The 21431-nt window shown below is 35.8% G+C and overlaps 1 protein-coding gene across 1 annotated transcript in view; it reads left to right on the forward strand.

Moving 5' to 3' along the window:
• The window catches only part of LOC139732803 (integral membrane protein 2B-like), a 51529-nt gene extending 31979 nt beyond the window's left edge, over positions 1–19550 (forward strand). The window contains exons 4-5 of the mRNA XM_071643644.1: positions 7461–7614; positions 16424–19550. Of these exons, the coding sequence (XP_071499745.1) occupies positions 7461–7614; positions 16424–16524 (255 nt within the window). The 3' untranslated portion in view covers positions 16525–19550. The remainder of the gene's footprint in view (positions 1–7460; positions 7615–16423) is intronic.
• Positions 19551–21431: the final 1881 nt, after the last annotated feature.

A 21431-nucleotide genomic window follows, 5' to 3' on the forward strand; every position in this document is an offset into this window, starting at 1 on the left:
AACACCAGTTAGGCAGATTTACAGCTTGTTTGTGGATTAAACTCTATTTTAAGGGGTCAAAAATGATAAAAGACGAGCAAATTTTGAACACTATAAGTATAATTCATGCATCAATTCATCAATTCATGCATCACACACGTGGCTTTGGTGTCCCCCTAAATATTATGTCGGGGCACAGTGATAGCTAATTTTTTGTGTCTTATCACAACAACAATTGCTCCTCATTGGCATGTCTTACAATGTAGCTGTGGTTTCTTTGTAACAGGTATCTATTAATTTGGGGAAAAAATGCAAAAATAATATTTGGTGTCCCCCTTACACGAGAAACGTTGAAGAATCTTTTTCCTGGCCAAAAATAGGGGTTGTGTCATTTTTTCAATAGTACAGATAATTTCTTACTTCAAAATAATTACTTCTATTGAAACAAACATAGAACTAGTTTGAAATATGTGGTAAGATGTCAAAATGGATGGTTCACCATGTAAGGGGGACACCAATGGTGTCCCCTTTACATGGTGAACCAGTTTTTCCCCATACACTGCAATTTGGTATGCTGACTTCCTTCAATTTCAGTTTAGAATGTTAATTTTCAGTCAGTTTTCAAAACACTTACTCGATATGAATGTTCTTTAAAGTTATGTTGAACAAAAATCTGATTTTATGATTTTATTGGCAAAATAGGCATGTCACAAAGTGGGTCCCTATTTTATGGAATTACCCATATATATTTACAAATTGCTGAAGAAAAGTAAGACTGATCCACGCCCATCTTCTACTGCATGAAGGTCATAGTTATGATAAGTGTTCAGTGTTCTTATTTCAATGCTTTTTCAATTTTTAAAGATATCATCAGCAAAACATAGTATTTTGGGTCAATATGTCATTGTGTGAGTGTCACAGCTTGGATATCAACTCGAGTCATCATAAATCTCATATTCATTCCATTATCTGTGTTTACAAATACGAGAATTTATCCAAACACTATGCGCACATTCAAGGTCAAACTGTACAGAAAATTTTTTTGATGAAAAATATCATATCTTCCAAAATACTGGCCCTAATTATATAAAACTGTATAATAATGGCCAGTATGTCTGTTACCTATTCCTGAAAGTTTCATCTCTTCACTCTTTGGCAAAAGTGAAATATTATAAAATATATAAAAGTGTTGTTATATGAATTCAAAGTAATGCCTACGAAATTGATCATCTTTTTTGAGTAGTGAAAATATGACATTAATTCACATTATGTGATATGTCATGGTTATGTGCGAGTGGTGAATGAAAGGGGTACTACTATTAGGAATATCTACAAGCAATTTCAGATGAAAAAAAAAGTTCTCTTTTTTTTAATGAATTTTTCCAATATATTAGTCATTTCAATGTAATTTGACACCCCTAATCAAAATGCTAGTTTTTTACGCATTTTAATGCAAAATTTTGACTCTTTCTTTACATGAAATGAAAATTTGAACACTCAGCTACAACAAACAGCAAAAAACACATTTTCACCAAGTTTTCTTGTTTTTCCCCTGTTACGCATTTGCATACTGTAAAAGTGGTTTCTTTCGCAGTGGTTTTATTTTCGTGCTTTTTGCGCTTTGAGGTTGAACCGCGAATTTAACATCACGCGAAAATGTCCGCACCGATAGAAACCGCAAAAGTTTCTGTACGTGAAAGAAACCGCTTTTACAGTACCCTGATTGTGCTATTGACCACATTAATGACTGTAGTTTCAAGTTTGCTCATAGCAGATCCAGGGGTGCCCCCCTTGGGGCAGGGGGAGGGGTGGGGAGGTCCAAATTGGGGCCTTAATTGTACAATCTTCTCTTGAAAACCTCATGATGGATTTCCACCAAACTTGGCAGGTAGCATCCCTAGGGGGTTAGGATCTAAATTTGTTAAAATGGGCACCATGCCTCACCCAGTGGAGGGGGGATTAAGAAATCATTAAAAAGATCTTCTCTAGAACTAGAATTTCCACAAGATTCCACAAATAATTTTTATGCCTCCGCCACGAAGTGGTGCCGGAGGCATTATGTTTTCGGGTTGTCCGTCCGTCCGTCCGTCCGTCCTTCCGTCCGTCCGTCCGTCCGTCCTTCCGTCCGTCCGTAATGAATTTTGTGGACAGGGTAACTATCAAAACCTTTTGAGGTATCCTAATGAAACTTGGCATGTATGTGTATTAGGGGGTAAAGTTGTGCCTATCAACTTTTGGGTGCACATGCTCAAGGTCAAAGGTCAAAAGGTCAAGGTCAAATGCTTAAGATTGCACTATTTCCCCCATATCTATGCATTGCCTGAAGATATTTTCTTTAAACTTAGTGTATACATGTATTACCCAATTAAGATTCTTTAGTGAAAGTTTGGGGTCATAAGGTCAAAAGGTCAAAGGTCAAAAGGTCGAGTAAAATGTTAAAATTTCACTTTTTTCTCTGTATCTTGGAAATTGTTCAAAGTATCTTTATGGAACAAAGTATACATGCATGTACTGACTGGCAGTAGTTAGCTAGGGAATTGGGGGTTCATGGGGTCAAAGGTCAGGGGTCAAAGGTCAAGGGCAATACTTCGAAATTTTACTATTTCCCTTATATTTATGCAATGCCAGCAGGATTATTTTTTTTTCAGAAAACTATGAATGTATGCATGATATATGAGATACCCAAGGTGAAACTAGCAGCCTTTTATTATTAGCACTTTTTTTCTCTTAAAATTATATGGAATCCCCACCTCAACCAGACTGTACAGTCCCTTTAATGTATGCATTTTTTTTTTTGCCAAGAAGGTCAAAGGTCAAAAGGTCAAAGATCAAGTGAAAGTGCTGAACTTACTACTTTCTCCATATCTCGGAAGCGGCTCAAGTAATTTTTAAACTTAGTACATATTTATGTATGTTCTGCCTGACAGTGATTCTCTTATGAATCAAAGACCAGATGAAAATGATAACAATTTACTGTTCAATACAGAAATTGCACTTTTTCTCCATACCTTGAAAATTACTCAAGTGCGTAAACTTATGAAAGGGTCAAAGTCGAAGTTAAAGTACATGCTCTCCTATTCATCCAATTAAACATAGGTCAAGGAAGGTAAACATTCGATACATTTGTGACAAACATGTAATTTTAATATTTTGCCAATTTTGTGAAAATGTAATCACACATTGTCCACATGTACTATAGACCTATTAGGAGAATCATGCATTATGGCGGAGGCATACCAGTCGCCATAGCGACATTTCTAGTCTTTTCTAGCATAAGGAAGGAGCACTTGACTAACAGCTTTCAGAAAGCAGGGGGAATAATTGCTACCCTTAACATATGTCAGTATTAAGTTGATGGAATTTGTAATTTTCATGAAAAATGAAATTTTGTGGAATTCTCTTTACATTTTTATACCCCCGCCACACTTAGTGTGAAGGGGGTATATAGGAATCACTGTGATATTGGTCGGGGGGCTGTCGGTCGGTCTGTTGCAAAATCTTGCGTTGCGAACTCCTTCTACAGTTTTGAAGCAATTTGAATGAAACTTAGGGTAAATGATGATATTGAGGTTTAGATGTGCAGGACATGTTTTTTGTGTTTGCCGGACAATGCATTGCCATGGTAACCACAATTTTACTAAAAATTTGTGGAGGGAACTACTTCCATAGTTTTCAAGCAATCACTTTCAAAATTGGTATCTATGATGATCTATAGGTGTAGTTATGCAAGACACTCTTTGTGTTTGTACTTGACAAAGCGTTGCCATGGTAACCACATGTTTTCTTCGAAATCTTGTGGAGTGAACAACTTCCACAGTTTTGAAGCAATTGAAATCAAATTTGTTAGGCATTATGACCTTGAAGCATGGATGTGGAACACATGATTTTTGTGTTTGTCAGACAAAGTGTTGCCATGGTAACCAAAATTTTACCAAAACCTTGTGGATTGAATAACTTCCAAATTATTCAAGCAATTAAGGTCGAATTTAGTATGTATGATGATTGGGAGGTGTAGTTATGCAAGACACCAATGTGTTAATGTAAGAAAAATGTGTTGCCATGGTAACCACTCATTTTTGTATCAAATTGAACCATTTAATCTATGAAGGTGAAATTTGGTGTGTATGATGCTCTTTAAGTGTAGTTTTGCAAAATGTCCTTTGTATTTGTATCGGACAATGCGTTTCCATGGTAACCGCATGTTTTTTTTATACCTCCACCATGAAGTGGTGCCGGAGGCATTATGTTTTCGGGTTGTCCGTCTGTGCGTCCGTCCGTCCTTCCGTCCGTCCGTAATGAATCTTGTGGACAGCGTAACTAAAAATCCTTTTGAGGTATCCTAATGAAACTTGGCATGTTATGTGTATTAGGGGGTGAAGTTGTGCCTATCAACTTTTTGGTGCACATGCTCAAGGTCAAAGGTGAAAAGGTCAAGGTCAAATACTTAAAATTTCACAATTTCCACCATATCTATGCAATGCCTAAAGATATTTTCTTGAAAGTAATTATATACATGTATTACCCAATTTAGATTCTCTGGTGAAGTTTGGGGTCATGAGGTCAAAGTCAAAGGTCAGAAGGTCAAATAAAAATATTAAAACTTCACTTTTTTCTCCTTACCTTCGAAATTGTTCAAGGTATCTTCATGGAACATCATACATACACGTATGCTGACTGGCAGTGATTATCTAGAAAGTTTAGGGTTCATGGGGTCAAAGGTCAGGGGTCAAAGGTCAAGGGCAACACTTCAAAATGTTACTATTTCCCTCATATTTATGCAATGCCAGTAGGATTAATTTTTTTTTTTACACTTAGTGTATGCATGTATAACCTAATAGAGATTCTCTGGAAACTTTCTTTTTTTTTTCTTTTTTTGTTTGCCTCAAAGGTCAAAGATCAAGGGAAAGTGCTGAACTAACCTTTTCCTCCATATCTCGGAAGTGGCTCAAGTTATCTTGAAACTTACTTCATATTTATGCATGTTCTGCCTGACAGTGATTATCCTATGAATTTTAGGATCAAATGCCAGATGAAAATGGTAACAATGTACTTTTCAATACAGAAATTGCACTTTTTCTCCATACTTTGAAAATTACTCAATGCATAAACTTATGAATGGGTCAAACTCAAGTTAAAGTCTTTAAATCCCCAAATACATGCTCTCCTATTCATCCAATTAAACCTAGGTCAAGGAAGGTGAACATTGAACACATTTGTGACAAACTTGTCATTTTAATATTGTGCCAGTTTTGTGAAAATGTAATCACACATTGTCCACATGTACTACATGTATAGACCTGTTAGGAAAATCATGCATTATGGCGGAGGCATACCAGTCACCTTTGTAGCGACATTTCTAGTTAAATCCTGTGGAGTGAATTTCTTCCACAGTTTTCAAGCAATTGAAGCCAAATTTGGTAGGCATTATGGCCCTGAGGTATAGCTGTAGAACACATAATTTTTTTGTTTGTCACAAAAACCGTTGCCATGGTAACCACAATTTTACCAAAACCTTTGCAGATCAAATAACTTTTCCATCATTCAAGCAATTAAAATCAAATTTAGTATGTATCATGATCTAGAAGTGTAGCTTTGAAAGACACCAATGTGTTAGTATAAGGAAAATGTGTTGCCATGGTAACCACTCATTTTTGTATCAAAATAAATCATTCAAGCTATGAAGGTCAAATTTGGTGTTTATGATGGTCTTTAAGTGTACACTGTAGTTATGCAAAATGTCCCTTGTGTTTGTACCAGACAATGCATTGCCATGGTAACCACACTTTTTACTCAAACCTTGTGGAAACTTGGTATTAACGTCATTGCCCTCATGACATCACATACTATAGAGCAACACTAGGGGCGGGGGTATTAATCACCTTCAGTGATAATTCTAGTCTTAATATTGTCATCCACTCATACATCATAACCTCTAGTAGTCTCCTCATCCAGCAGTTCCAACACCAAAACTTTAAAAATTCATAATTTTTGCATCGATTTTCCAATTTTCCTCAAACTTTCACTGATATTTTCTCCTAATTTTGCTGCTTACATTCGATCCACATTGCTCTTTGGGTTTGGGTTCCCTTTAAGCGCTTAATCTTTACCAAGCTGTGCTAGCTGTGCAATGAATGGAACAAAAAACAGGCTGTAAACCACTGGAGCAACAACAATGAATGGATTATCAGATTAAGCTGAAATTGAGCATGCTTTATTAACACATGCTGTAGAATGATTATTGCCGACTTTCAAAGCAGTAGCATCATCCTTTTTAAAGTTATTAGAGTTGAAAATGAAAAGTATGAACATGGTTTATGAGAAATGAAAAGAGTCTCTCTTTAATAGACACCTAATCTACCGAAAAGTGTTTGAGAAAAACTACTGGAAACACAATTTCCTGTTTGCTTTATGATCCCAAACTTAAGTATAATGTAGAATAAGTCTTGCTTTTTCAGAATATATGTAAAACTTAAGAGTGGCTGGGCTCACCCATTTCACCCTTTTGTAGTCCTCACAAAAAATCAGTGATTGCAACCTTTTGTTGGTTTTGTGATGCATGGTCACAATTGTACTTCCAGATTGTCGGAGTGGTTGATCCAAGTCTCAAGAATCTTGGAACAAATGTGTAGTTTTCTTCTTATGTTTGGGTCACTGCAGATTCTTATTTTTTTAGTTTGTGCCATTTTCCTTTTTTTTTTTTTTTTTTTTTTTGCTTTTTTAAGCCAGTTCATTTTAATCCTCAACCCTATTGGGTTGTTGAGGGGTAGCTTGACAGCAAGAGCAGCAGGAATACTGTATTTGTTTTTTGTCTTGAATTTTCTTTGTCAGTGTCATGCATACATGTGAAGAGTTCCATTCCAACAGAAATGCATTGATTTTTACTGATCCATACAGTAAACTCTTAAAAGTATTGACATTCTTGTGGGAAAATTGAGGGGAGAAAAAATAGTTTTCTTCCATAAGGTACTATATCCAGCTGGATCCACCCAGAAATCAAATGAATGTGCATGGTTGACAGCACTTTGACCTGAGAGTAAGGCTAGGCTGGCTGGCATTACTAGCTGTGTAGCTTTCCTGATGACCCGCATACAACTTGATTAAATTTAGCTGCGAAATGTTTCTTATTTCTATGCATATGAATTCTTCACATTGGACAGATGGAGTATACAGACAGAAAATGTGTAATTAGATAAATCATACCAAAAGAAAAAAAGAATATATAATATACATGTACATATATGTATAACATACAAAGTCACAGAAACTAGTGTGCATTACTGTGCTTTCTTCTTCTTCTTCTTCTTATTTTTTTGTTCCAAAACATGCTAAAATCAGAACATTTTCCAAGATATTGATTCTTTACAGATCAGTATAGACACAAACAGATTTTCTGAGGCACAGTTTCTTCATTTCGTGGTGGGGAACTCCTATGGGACATATTTTGTTACACTTTGTTGTTCTTCTTTAACTCTGACTTACAGAGTGGCGATCACATGACCAACCTCCAGACCATCACAGCCAGGATGGAGATCCATGGCCCTGCTGTGGACGTGTCGGTGATGGCAACCAGTATCCGCACCCACTGTCTGGAGATCTCCACTTTCTGGCTCCATGTTGTGGAAGTGGTCGAAGAAGGTGAGTACAGCATCTGCTATTTTCTGTTTTAGTGACAAAGCTCAACTGGTTGTCATGCTCCTGCTATGTGTATATGCTCCTGCTATATAACACTATGTGTTTCCACTTATTTTGACCATCCTGATTACACATGCAAGAAAAATATTGGCTAAAAGATATCAAGTTTAGGGGGCACTACACGAAGAACATTGAAAATGACCAAAAAAAAAATCACAGTTTATGCACTTAGTTCATTGAGAATTTATCAAAACCCCATAAAACCTTATATGTACATTTTGCTAGAGATGTCAGCAATACAATGGTTTACATTATACTGTATAATATTGTGCAAGGTTACCATGGTAACCAGATGCCTACAGGTGACTGGTTACCACAGAAATGCCTGCTACTGCCATAACTTTGGTATTTTTTCTTCATTTTGGTACATAGATACAACTAGAAGAAAAAAACATTTTAATTGATTACTTTTGAATTTTTCCCTGTTGCCTTTACAACCGGAATTATCCAATCAGGATTCAGCTGCCAATGATGTAAAAACTAAAGCTCATGATTTCAAAATGCTCAATTAGCTTATTAAGAATGTCCTTCTGCATAAGTGTACCAAATTTGGGAAGAAAATATTGAAGCATTCTCAAGTTATTTGTTAGCAAAGGTATACAAAAACACATTTTGAGAAAACAGCCATTGAAAATGAAGATGTCATTTTTTGATAATAAAATACATGAAAAAGTTGCATTTGCTGTACTTCAAACACACATATGACCTCAAAGTACAGGCAAATGTCATTTCTAGGAGTATCTGGACACAAAAGGGGGGTTCACACGTACATGTATACCAATTAGCGGGATACAAATCTCGAGATTTGCATCGCGATCGGTATCTCGAGTTTTTTGCACGTGTGGACAGAAAAAACCCGAAAATTAGCGCGATAAGCATCGCGATGCTAATCCCAAGAAATCTTGCGCTAATTCCTCAATTAATGGGATAATTCGCCTTGCGCCGGTACGTGTGAACGGTCGGGTTTAGAATCTCGAGTTTTTATATCCCATCATACAATGCACACATCACAACAGCGGAGCCTCTGCGAAGAGGTCCTTAACCTCTTTGGCGCACCACAACAACAGCTCGCGAACCACACCACTGACACACAAAAAACAATGGGCAAAGAGAAGCGCACGCAAGCAGTGATAGAGAAGGGCGCTGTGTGACCCAGTTTGCAGGCTTTGCTGTTATCTCGATCGGCAATTAGCAGGATATTTCTGTATGTGTGAACGGATGCAAAAAACTCGAGATTCCGAGCGTGATCGCTATCCGGCTAATTTGGAGCGTGTGAACGGTTGCAAAAAATCTGGAGATATGGAGCGCGATCGTCATCCCGCTATTTTGTGCGTGTGAACCCGGCTAGTGTTCCCTTCAAAATATATGTATGATTCACTTTACACTTTTACAAACATATTATGTCAAGAATTATGATTTGAATCCACAAAAACATAATATAAGGATTACATTCAGTTTTTATCACACTAAAGTCCCACCGATAGAGTTTTAAAAATATATTCCTCCATTGCAAAGAAGTGCCTTCAAAAGGGTATCAGAACAAATGAATTTAACCACTTTTACTGCATTTTTTTTTTTTTTTTTTTGGTATAAAAGTTACTGGATATTAGAGACCTGAACTATCACTTAAAAGTTTGTTTTTTTTTTAATTGAAAAAAAAAATCGGTTTTTGGTGTAGTGCCCCCATAAGGCTTGAATATAAAAGACATGCTTCTAGCATCTTGCCTCTTAAAAAAAAAAAAGAAAAAAAAAGGAAGGAGGAGGCCTTTTCTTCCTCCCAAAGTGCCGCCTGACACATTTTCTAAACCAGCTGGCGTAACTATCTGGCAGTGATTATCTTGGGAAATTCAATGTCATTTGGTCAAGGGTTAGGGGTAAAAGGTAAAAAAAAGTCAATTCCTCAAAATGTCATCCCTCATACAGGATCTATGTAATGCCTCCAGGATTTGTCTTGATACCTCTTATACATTACCCAATAGACATTTGCTGGCAAAGGATTTTGCCAGAAAGTCAAAGGTCAAGTTAAAATGCTAAATTTCAGTTCTACGTCCATATCTCTCAAGTGGCCAAGTTGTCATGAAGGTTTAGTATTATGTATGTACTGCCTAATAATGATTCTCTTGGGAATGTTAAGGTCATAGGGTCGAAGGTCATGGATCAGAGGCTGGGATGAAATGTTAAAATGTTACTATTTGATACTGAAATTACACTTGTTCTCCATACCTTGAGAATTACCCAATGCATAAACTTATGAAAGGGTCTTAAGTCAAGTAGAAATCCTCAAATCCCTAAATACAGGCTCTCTTAATAGACAATGTAGTCATTCATCCAATTAAACCTAATTCAAGGAAGGTAAACATTCAACAAGTTTGTGATGAGCATGTTGTTTTACTATAGGTTTTCCTGTCCATTTTCACACTTTTAAAGTTATATTTCAAAGATTTTTCATTCAAATTCATCCCAAGAAACTCACAGAATGCTAATCCTTTTATCAATTTAGTCAATCATCATTGTAATTCGTATTTAAAGTCAGCTATTTTCAAAGACATCACATTCAAAATCACCGATTGTCATTGAATTCGTCCCTGAATCGTCCCCGCCCATCGATGTAAAAATCAAATTCATCTTTGTTCGCATATTTTCATGAATTTTTCAAACAAATTGGTCGGATAGCATTGGTCTTTTATTGTGAGGGTGAATTAATTCTAAGCCTGCATTACCTCACTTTCTCCCTGTATTGGGATCAGTAGACATTATTCCTAAACCTCTTGACAATATATGCACACACACACAGAGGAGATTGAAGGATAATCGGCAGTCAGAGAACATTAAAAACAATAAAGATAATCTCTAATCATGTTGTGACAACTTTTGGACTTTATATACAGATTACTTACTGATTTTATGTTACGGCATGAAACAAACATTGTTACAAATAAACGTCAAAAAATTGATTTTTTTTTTTTTTTTCATATACATTAAAATGGGCTTAAAGTCTACACACATGTAAGATTTGATAAGTGGAAAATTGAGCAAAGAAAATGGGAATCCATCAGGATTCAACCAGGGTTGCTACACTGTAGCCCGGTGCTCTACCAACTGAGTTATAGAAAGCTGTAGTTCAGTGTTCGTCCCCAAGACCCTAAATTCTCAATGCTTGAATGGTCAGAAGCTATTAATAGGAGTTCATTTCTGGGGGGTGTTTCATAAAGCTGTTCGTAAAGTTACGAATGACATACGAGCGACTGGTGATCAGTTCTTTTGCTGAACTGTGGAAATTTTGATAAGTATAGCACATCAGAACTGATCACCAGTCCCTCGTAACTTGTTCGTAACTTTAGTTTTTTATGTGCAGGGTACGGTATATGTGTGTATATGTTAAGTCATAAATGTGGAAAAAGTGAACAGTTGCAGGAAAAATTAAACAACCAAGAATTCACAACAGAAAACATGTGAGACCGATTTGAAGGAAAATTTGTCGAATGTGATCGCTACAAAATGAAATTGCTTTTGAATAGCTGTTATGTGTACAGCAAGTGTGACGGACGAATTTGAATTTTAAGTGATAAAAATATGTCACAAATAACTACCGGTAAATTGAATAGACTTTGTTCGGAAATGATCGAAGACAAATTTGAAACTAGGATCGGCATATTCCAGATTCTTCAAGACGAAATTGAACCACAAATCTACCTGTATTAAAGTGATTGTAAAAAAAGTTTGAAAATGAACAAGAAAACCTATATTTTGCCAGTTATGTGAAACTGTCATCACACATAGTCAAGATGTACTTAGACCCATTTGGAGAACCATGCATTATGGCGGAGGCATACCATTCGCCATAGCAATATTTCAAGTTTCAATATAAAGCATACAAAAATGTGAATTGAACAATAAATCCCTCAGTTTTGAGCATTTGGCTTGAAATTGGCCACATATAGCCATAATAGTATGTACATTGTAGATTTGTAAACTTAATTTTTTTGTCATTGTTAAACAATTTATTGCCATGGTACAATATGTACATTGTAGCAGCATTCCTTATTGACAATCATACAAAAATATTTGGGATTTGCCTAATTCCCTCATTTTTTTTTTTGTATTTGACTTGAAATTTGCCACATGTAATCCATATACTGTATAAATGTGCAAACTTTAACTCCTTTCATTGTTGAACAATGTGTTGCCATGGTGACAGCATTTTTTAATGAATATTGTATAAGAATATTCTAAAGCAAATTTTGTTAATTTCCCCAGTTTTTTATTATTTTGCTTGGAATTTGGCACATGTCTAGCATGTAGATGTAGAGACTTCATATTACATCATAATCAGACAGTGTGTTGCCATGATAACAGTATTTTTTTTTTATTGATAAATCATGCAAATTACCAGTGGATTTAGCTAACTCAGATTTTCAGCATTTCACTTGAGCTTTTGGCACATTTGACCACTTATTTCAGATGAGCCAAACACATCTTGCAGCAATGCTAAACAGTGTGATGCCATGGTAACAGTGCTCATTTTTTCAAATATAAAGCATACAAAAATACTGTGGATTGAGTTTACATGTTGCCATGGAAACATTTCAAATACAAATCACATAGATATTGTGGATTAGCTAATACCCCAATATGTGAGCATTGGACATGAGGCTTGGCACATGCGACCACTGTATGTGTAGTTTGAAGATGAGCAAAACATGTCTTTTGTCTAGATGTTAAACAATGCATTGCCATGGCAACCCCATTATTTTGTTGTTCACTTAAAAAAAAAAAACATACAGAAATATTTGAGGAATGAGCTAACTCCCTCAGGTTTAGGTAGGGGTACTAGTCACATTCAATGATATTCCTAGTTACTGTTATTCAACTTCTTTTTTGGAGTTCTTTAAGGGAGACCCAGATGTTTTTCAGACTTTACATTTGAACAAAGTCTATAAATTGGTTATACTGTGTGCAGAGCTTCAGAAGTGATCATCAAAAAATATCTCCTAATCACACACAGTGTGTATGGGGGTATAAAAGAATCACTCTGAGGTCAGGTGGCAAGGTGGTCGGTTGAGCAGTTGGTCAATTACAAATCTTGTGACTCGAACTGCTTTCATTTTTGTCGGGCCCACTGGAGGTGAGGGGAGACTAAGGGATTGCCTGCGGCGTCTGTCCGTCCGTCGTCCGTCCGTCCGTGCTAACGAGAGTATGCTTGTGTGGCTAGGAGAACAATAGTGCACAATAGATGGCCTTTATTCCGTCAGGCTTGTGTGGCTAAAATTTTTGCTTGTGTGTCTATTTTAACAAAAGGGAGAACAAAGGGGTAGACACACAAGTATATCACCGTGAGGTTGTCCGTCCGTCCGTCATCCGTCCGTCCGTCGTCTGTCCATTACAAAAACTTCAATAACTCTTTACTCTGGGCTTCAATTACAATCAAACTTCGAGGGAAGAGGGGTCATACAAAGTTTCACATTTTACCATATATGAAGGTCACCTCAAGGTCAAAGCTCACAGGCAGGGGTCAATGAACTTTTAGAGCCCAATGTTAAGTTTTTATGGCGCGTTTCTATTATGGGTCATAACTTTTGATCCATAACTCCATTTGTGACTAAACTTAGATGATAGATGTCCCTTGGGGAATGGATGGTCAATACAAGGTCAAAGGTCACAAGCAGGGGTCAACGAACTTTTAGAGCCCAATGTTAAAGGGAAGATAAACCCAAAGAGCAATGTGGATTGAGTGAAAGCAGCAACATTAGTAGAACACATCAGTGAAAGTTTTAGGAAAATCGGACAATCGATGCAAAAGTTATGAATTTTTAAAGTTTTGGTGTTGGAACCGCTGGATGAGGAGACTACTAGAGGATATGACGTACATGTATGAGTGGACAACAATACAAAGAAAATATAAAGGAAATTCAACAAAAATTCACTTTTCTAGAATTATGAAAGAGCACTGGACCAACCGCTTTCGGAAAGCAGGGGGAATAATTGCTACCCTTAACATGTGTCAATATCAAGTTGATGGAATTTGTAATTTTCATGAAAAATGGATTTTTGTAGTATTTTCTTTATATTTTCTTGGTATTGTTGTCCACTCATACGTCATAACCTCTAGTAGTCTCCTCATCCAGCGGTTCCAACACCAAAACTTTAAAAATTCATAACTTTTGCATCGATTGTCCGATTTTCTTCAAACTTTCACTGATGTGTTCTACTAATGTTGCTGCTTTCACTCAATCCACATTGCTCTTGGGGTTTATCTTCCCTTTAAGTTTTTATGGTGCGTTTCTATTATGGGTCATAACTTTTGATCCATAGGTCAATTTCTGACCAAACTTGGATGGTAGATGTCCCTTGGGAGCGGATGATCACCACAAGGTCAAAGGTCACAAGCAGGGGTCAACGAACTTTTAGAGCCCTATGTTAAGTTTTTATGGCGCGTTTCGATTATGGGTCATAACTTTTGATCCATAGGTCAGTTTGTGACCAAACTTGTATGGTAGATGTCCCTTGGGGAGTGGATGGTCACCACAAGGTCAAAGGTCACAGGCAGGGGTCAAGGAACTTTAAGGGCCTAATGTTAAGTTTTTATGGCATGTGGGTTTTTTTGCCATAAAATTTCCCCCTTTTATATCTCTGTTTATCTGTTATATCTCTTTTTTTATCTGTTATTTCCCATTTGCGTACAATTTCTTGTATTCTAGGTCCATATGCAAGATACCTTTTTGGTCACTGGCATAATGTGTTGCCATGGTAAAGGCAAGTTTTTGTACAGATCACAAAATGTAGTGGATCAAACTGTTCTCTCTGTTTTAAAACAATTCAGTTGTAATTTGGTACATGCGATGAATGTAAGGCAATGCTGCACACTGGCACTGGTCCAACAGTCTCAGACCGGTGAAAGTCACTGTCGGGCCAGTACCTTTTCAGGAATTGCCAAAGTTACTTGTCGGACATGACCAGTAAAAAAAAAAATAGCATTGGCGGGGTCAACAAGTTGTCATTCTTGCATAAGCGTTTTTCCATGTAACAATAAGAATAAACAACAAATTTAACACAATAAAAACATGAATTAGGTTGCAAGAATAAACCTTTTATCTCTATAGTATTTTTGAAGCCCAAAAGATCAATAAAGGCTGAAAATAATGGAAGAAAATGAAGTATCTTCTGTCAAATTGAAATTCAAATGAAATAAAAGAGGGAGCAATATTAACAAAAATTGGTAGGAATTTCCAAATTAGGAAAAATGTAAATGACATTTGGTTCTTTAATTTGTCTCATGAACTCTTCAATTACTAACTTAAAGAATGAAATAAAAATATTCTGTTTATTTAATCATCATTGTGCCCTTACTCAGCAAGTCATTTTAAGTTTGAGTTGACAAAAAATTCTTATTCCCCCCTTTAGTTTCCCACTTTGACTTTGTTTCAGGTTATAAAGAGAAAAAGAGTAAGAAAGCCTCTTTGTGCTAATTTAATTCTTCTCTTTCATTTTGTTAAACTGGTGTTTTGTTATCATTATCATCTTGAAGGGCATTTGCAAATGAAGGAGAACATGTCAATTTTTGTAATTTTTACTTTTGTACCTTGGAGGACAAAAATGAATGTGTTCACTAATGTGTGAAATATCCCTTTATGTTGACCTACATAATTTTTTGTACTAGGTCAATAGCCAGTTAAATTATCTTTGATATGATATATGTGACCGTGCATCACAAAACAAACAAAAAGCCGCACCCCTTGATTTTACATGATGACTCAAAACAGGAGAAAAGGGTCAACTGAGGCAATCTTGAGTTTTTCATATTTTCTGAAAGAGCTATCTTTCTTCTACATTATTCTTCAGTTCGGGATCATACGTAAATGGGAAAGTGTGTTTACAGCGATTTCTCTACAACCCCTTTTTTTTTGTGGGGGGTGGAGAGTAGAATGATCAGGTTTGTATTAGAGGTCCCCTTTCATTTCTTGAAATCCTTTTGACACTCTTCACTTTCAGGTCTAATACGATTCCGTTGTAACTTTAAAAAGGAGAATGCTACTACTTTGAAATTTGGCAATAATCATGGACAGAATGTGTTAATAGAAGATGCTAAATTTCAGCTTAATCTGCTAATCCCTTCATTGTTGTTACTCCAGTGGTTGACATCCTGTGTTTTGTCCCTTTCATCGCACAGCTAGCGCAGCTTGGTGAAAGATTAGGCGCTTGAATAGACCCTTGTACGACTGTACTTCCGAGCTTCTTTTCTCTGTTCAAACTTTTCCAGAGTGTGGGCTTTCTCTCTGATATTTATATAGGTTAGGAGAATCCATTTGAGTTGAGTTATAAATCATTTTAAAGCTTACAGTCTGCTCTTTCAGAATATGCCCTTAACTAAAAATCCATGTTTGGCGACTTTTTGTTGGTCTTGTGGTGCAGGGTCACATTATGATACATTGATTTTCATTGAAATCTTCTTGGAAACGTATGAACTTGAAAACGTATTTCTTTTTTCTATTTTTTATGTTGAGTGTATAATGTATCACCTTGGGTGATGTTTCTAGATATCAAAAAAGATTTTTTTTCCCTCTAGAAAAATATAAATATATATGATATTTAGAAAATGAATATTATATTGCAAAAGAGGTCATAGTTTTCTTATTTCTGTTGCAGTTTTTCCAAGGGAAAAAAAGTAATTTACTCTCCCTTATAGGCTATTAAAGCAAATATTCATGTAGTGAACCACATCATGACCTTTGACCATTACCTTTCTTTGTCACAGGTACCATTGCCAAGAGAAGCATCAGCAGTGACTCAAATGAGAAGAAAGCCTTTAAGTTCTTCAACTCCAGGAAGTTGGTCAAGGTGTACCTTGTGGAGTAAAATGTTATCCAGTTGCAATGATTTAGTTTGCAAATGTTGCAAATGTCTCTGAAGTACATATAAATGTACGTTGAGTATAAAAAGGAAAAAGGAAGGAAAGGCAGTGCTTAAGGTTGTATTAAAATACAATATATGCAATGCACGGCACAATCACCCTTGCACAGCTGATACGTATCATCTCTCATGATTTGTTTTTTTCTTCAGTGACAGGGCTATACAATGAAAGCCTGTGATTACATCATGATGCTAGCATGTGGGGTGTAATGTGTTGTAATGCAACGAAATCTAAATTCTAGATTTTTTAGAGGATTTTGAACAAAACATTCACATAGTCTCCTAGATTGCCCTTGTCTACCTTTGCAGCCTTGCTATGAGAGGCATGACCATGTATAAAGTTCACTGTACATTTTATTACTGCATGTAGTAATGAAGAGAGAAATTTCTTCTTTGGTCTCACCTTTGGGTTCACTCTATCAACCTACATCAAATCACAGGATTTGCATCTTTTTGTATCTATCCTGATGATACTCTTCCACAGTCCTGTGGACAGCAGTTTTGGACATTATGCACAGCCATTTGAAAGTTATTACAGTGTACTAATCTAATGATCTTAATAGTCACATCTCTATTTGTGGAAGTCCCTTGCAAAATGCAGTTATGGTTTGGTTAATTGAAGAATTTTTCCCTATTCAGATTCAAATCTGCAAAAGAGAGAATTCAGTGGACATATGCTCAGTATTCAAGTCATTGTGAAATAGAAAGTGGTCCTGCCAACTCATTGGTTTCTATCCTACGGTATTTTCTAGTATAGGAATTAGTTGATTGAAATCATGTTCCTGTAACCTTTAGAAAATGTTCAAAGCAACTCTGTCATCAGATTGGTAAGACAAAATGTTGTAATTTGTCTCAACTTATATTTTAGTGTGATCCAAACAAAAGAAAAGACTGCTTGCTTTGGACAAGCTGAAGCAGTGAATTAAAGGACAAGTTCACCTTCATAGACATGTGGGTTGAGTGAATGCAGCAATATTAGTAGAACACATCAGTGAGAGTTTGAGCAAAATCGGACAATCTGTTAAAAAGTTATGAATTTTTCAAGTTTCTGCTCAGTCACGGCTGGATGAAAAGACTACTATAGCTTGTGATGTCACATGATTACAACGATATAAAGAAAGAATAAAGAAAATTCAACATATTTCCCATTTTTCTCCCATAACAAAAGAACACTCGACTTCTCTCTTTAAGAAGGCAGGGGGAATAATATTGCCCTTAACATACGTCAGTAGCAAGTCAAAGAATTGTGCACTTTATTCAAAAAGTAAAGTTTTGTGAAATTCTCTTTTTATTTCCCTTATATACATGTAGTTGTACGCATGTGACATCATCCACTGGAGTAGTCTTCTCTTCCAGCAGTGACTGCGCAGATACTTCAAATATTTGTAACTTTTGAACAGATTGTCCAATTTTCCTCAAACTTTCACTGATGTGTTCTACTAATATTGCTGCATTCTCTCAATACTTATGTATATGAAGGTGGACTTGTCCTTTAAGTCTTCAGTAAAAAATACTTCATTTGAGATCTCTTCTTCTGCCGACATGCTGCTTCTATCCTTCTAGGGTACATTCATGCCCGTGTTCATGCATAGTCTCTTTTCTTTCTGTGCATTTCAAACTGACCAAGCATAGACCATGTCTTTGCCACCCACATTTGTTTATTCATTTAATCTTCACAATACCCTGTATGCTCATTTTGTTGTGTGCATCATATTGCAGTTTTTTTCTTTAACTTGTGTTATCCATTATCTAAATGGTTGTTTTGCTCTTGTGACTTCATTGAGGTTGCTAGATGAATAAACCAAAATAAAGAAAAAAAAAGGAAACAAAAGTCTTGAACAATTATACTGCAGTATGTTACACCGTATTGTAAATCACTGTGAATGCAAATGAATGTACTGTATTTGTAACAATATATCTTGTACTAGATAGATTCTGAGAATTATTGCACCATCACTATGATGTTATATTATTACTCTACTCTTGCACAAAATAGCTTAAATGGAATTCAAATCAGTCTGCTTTGAGCTGGAATAGTAGAAAAAGGAATACAGTAGCTCTCGCTCGTCTCATCTTGTTTCTTGTTTTATTACTTGTGCATATTGTTGCTGCATGCTCCCAAGATATTTTCATTCTTCGTCTCTTCAAATTATAAAGATCAACAGCAGTACATATAAAGGTATCAGTAATGAGATAAGATGAGGGCCTAGCTTACATACAGCTGTTAATCGCAAGAATGGGACCAGATTTATTGATTTTGATCACATGGAATTTTTGTTTATAATGCTGATAGTTTCTCAATAATTCATTCATGATAGAAGCAGTCAAGCATTAGATTCTTTCTCATCTTCTTTTCTTGTGTTTTATGAATGCAAGACCTATGATTTGGTAGTTTTTTTTGGTGGAGGGGGGCAGTAGCCAAAACAAAAACAAAAAAACACAATGCAAGCAACAGTATAGGAAGTGTATACAATATGATGTAACAGCAGAAACATTGACAGCATGGAAATTTCACCTTTTTTTTTTTTTTTTGGTGCAAATTGGTGACTGGCATACCAAGCTAAATTCTTCATGAAGTTTGGGAAGGTTTTATGCTCATGAGAGTTTCTGCTTTTAAAGTAGATTAATGTTAATTTTTTTCCATTTCATGTAGTGAAAATCTCTTTTGTCTTTGATGTGTTTGTGAGACAAGAGGTGTCTATACTAATTAGGTAGAGTACAGAAGAATGATACAGTGAATAATTTGTTTCCTGTTTTGGGGGCATTGCTTTCATTTTTATCTTGTTTTGGGGTTTTTTTCTAAATCTGAATTGATGTGGATTAAGTTTGATTGTGGCATGTGTAGCATTGTGTGGCAATGTAACAACATTTAACCAGAGAATAATATGTAAGTAGGCTTTCATTGTAATATTCCTGAGCCCAGTCACTATTATGTTGTATCATGATAGCTGTCATTGTATCTCCTAAGTTTACTGAGCATTTAACTTCCTGTGAAAGTATCCCAACATTGTCTAGAATCTTTTAGCTTCAAATGATAACTACCCCCAAATTTGCTTTAAAAACAGTGTGTTCAGCTTGGACAGTCTCCATGTTTTCTATCTAACCTTAAAGCTTGGAAACCAAATTGAGTGAAAGTAGTGTTGTTTAAAATCGTTGTCCCTCTATTTTGTTTGTTTCCTGTTGATTTTCTCCATTTTCCACACAGGAGATACCATGTACGTGTACATGTATATATGAAAGTGTGAATAAAAACCCAGATTGAAAATACAGCAGTGACTCTAATACATGGACATAATCATGAATATAATGTTATTAAGAGAATACTACTGATTGGGTTTATTGAATTATTCCCTCACAGTGGGTTTATACAGTTGCACTCCCGTTATAACGAACACGGTTATAACGAAGTAGAAATTTGGGCTGCAATGTCATCCACTCTGTGTATTTCTATTGTTTATTTGTTCGGTTGTAACGAAATTCCGATATAACGAAGGAAAACTGCCGGTCCTGAGGACTTCATTATAGCGGAGTTCACTGTACGCTGTATGGAGTTTTCAATTTCCAATTTGTTCACATTCAAGCACTCTGAAGGTTGACTCGGTTCATTTGAATAGACCCATAACTGTAGAGCCCCCTTTGTACGTACCATAGGGGAGTATTCCTATGTGTTTTATCATTTTTGTAAGTTAATTATGGTGGTTTTTTAAATTTTCAATTTTGGATGAAATATTTTGAAGCTGAGAATCTGTGCTTTCAGAACTTGACCTTCACTCTGGGTTGTGTAATGCAGGGTCATTATTTTGCCAGCAAGAATATGGCTTTATGTGCACAACTTTATTCTTTAGTCCTTTTAAAGATATCTTACAATGTGTATGATGAATATGAAAAGTCAAGATGTGTCTCTGTATTTATAGATCACTCTTAAGATAGGTGTTTATAATCAAGTCATGTGTTTGATTTTGTGTACAAGATTTGGTGTTCCTGACTTCATGTCCTCATTTAAGATTGATGTTGCATTTTATCAACAGAAATTATATTGTAGTGTGCATGCACAGTATGATAAAAGATCTATCCTAAGTGCATTATGTGTGGTCATTTTTGTCGACATGTTTCCTTATGCATGCATCCATCCACTTGCATCAGCGTACAGGTATTATTCAAAATGATGTTTTGGTTGTTTGTTTGACAAAACTTAAATTGAATTAGAAATATCAAAGGCAAGGCTATGCCTGTAGACCAAAAGCAACCATGATTTCTACCTGTCCCGAGTCAAAGATTTGAGTGCTATGGGGCTTGCCCTGTTGTCATTATTATTATTATTATTATTGTTATTATTATTATTATTATAATTATTATTGTTATTATTATTATTATTAATAATGATATTATTATTATCAAAAGAGGTATTACACGTACATGTATTTTCATTGTTATTATTATCATTATACCCCCGCCACACATAATGTGAAGGGGGTATACATTTATAGGAATCACCATGATGTTGGTCAGGCGGGCAGGCGGGCGGTCGGTCAAAAATCTTGCGTCACGAACTCCTACAGTTTTGAAGCAATTTAAAGGGATAGTACAGTATTGGTGGAGATGAGAATTGGGCTTTTAACTTTTTGCGAGATAGCAAGAAAACACTTATGATATAGTACAGAGCATACCATTTTAAGAGGAATTCAAAGTTTATTTGATGAAAATTGGGTTTGGAATGACTGAAACATCCAAAAACAAAGTAAAACAAAGCGATAGTAATAAAATGTGGGTCCCACACTTTATTACAATCGCTCTTTTTGGGATATCTCGGCCATTTCATCAAATAAACGTTGAATTCCTTATAGAATTACATG

This window comes from Diadema antillarum, unplaced genomic scaffold (assembly GCF_040938485.1).
Source record: "Diadema antillarum isolate AM-2024a unplaced genomic scaffold, OU_Dant_1.0 seq00000450_RagTag, whole genome shotgun sequence".
Classification (NCBI taxonomy): domain Eukaryota; kingdom Metazoa; phylum Echinodermata; class Echinoidea; order Diadematoida; family Diadematidae; genus Diadema; species Diadema antillarum.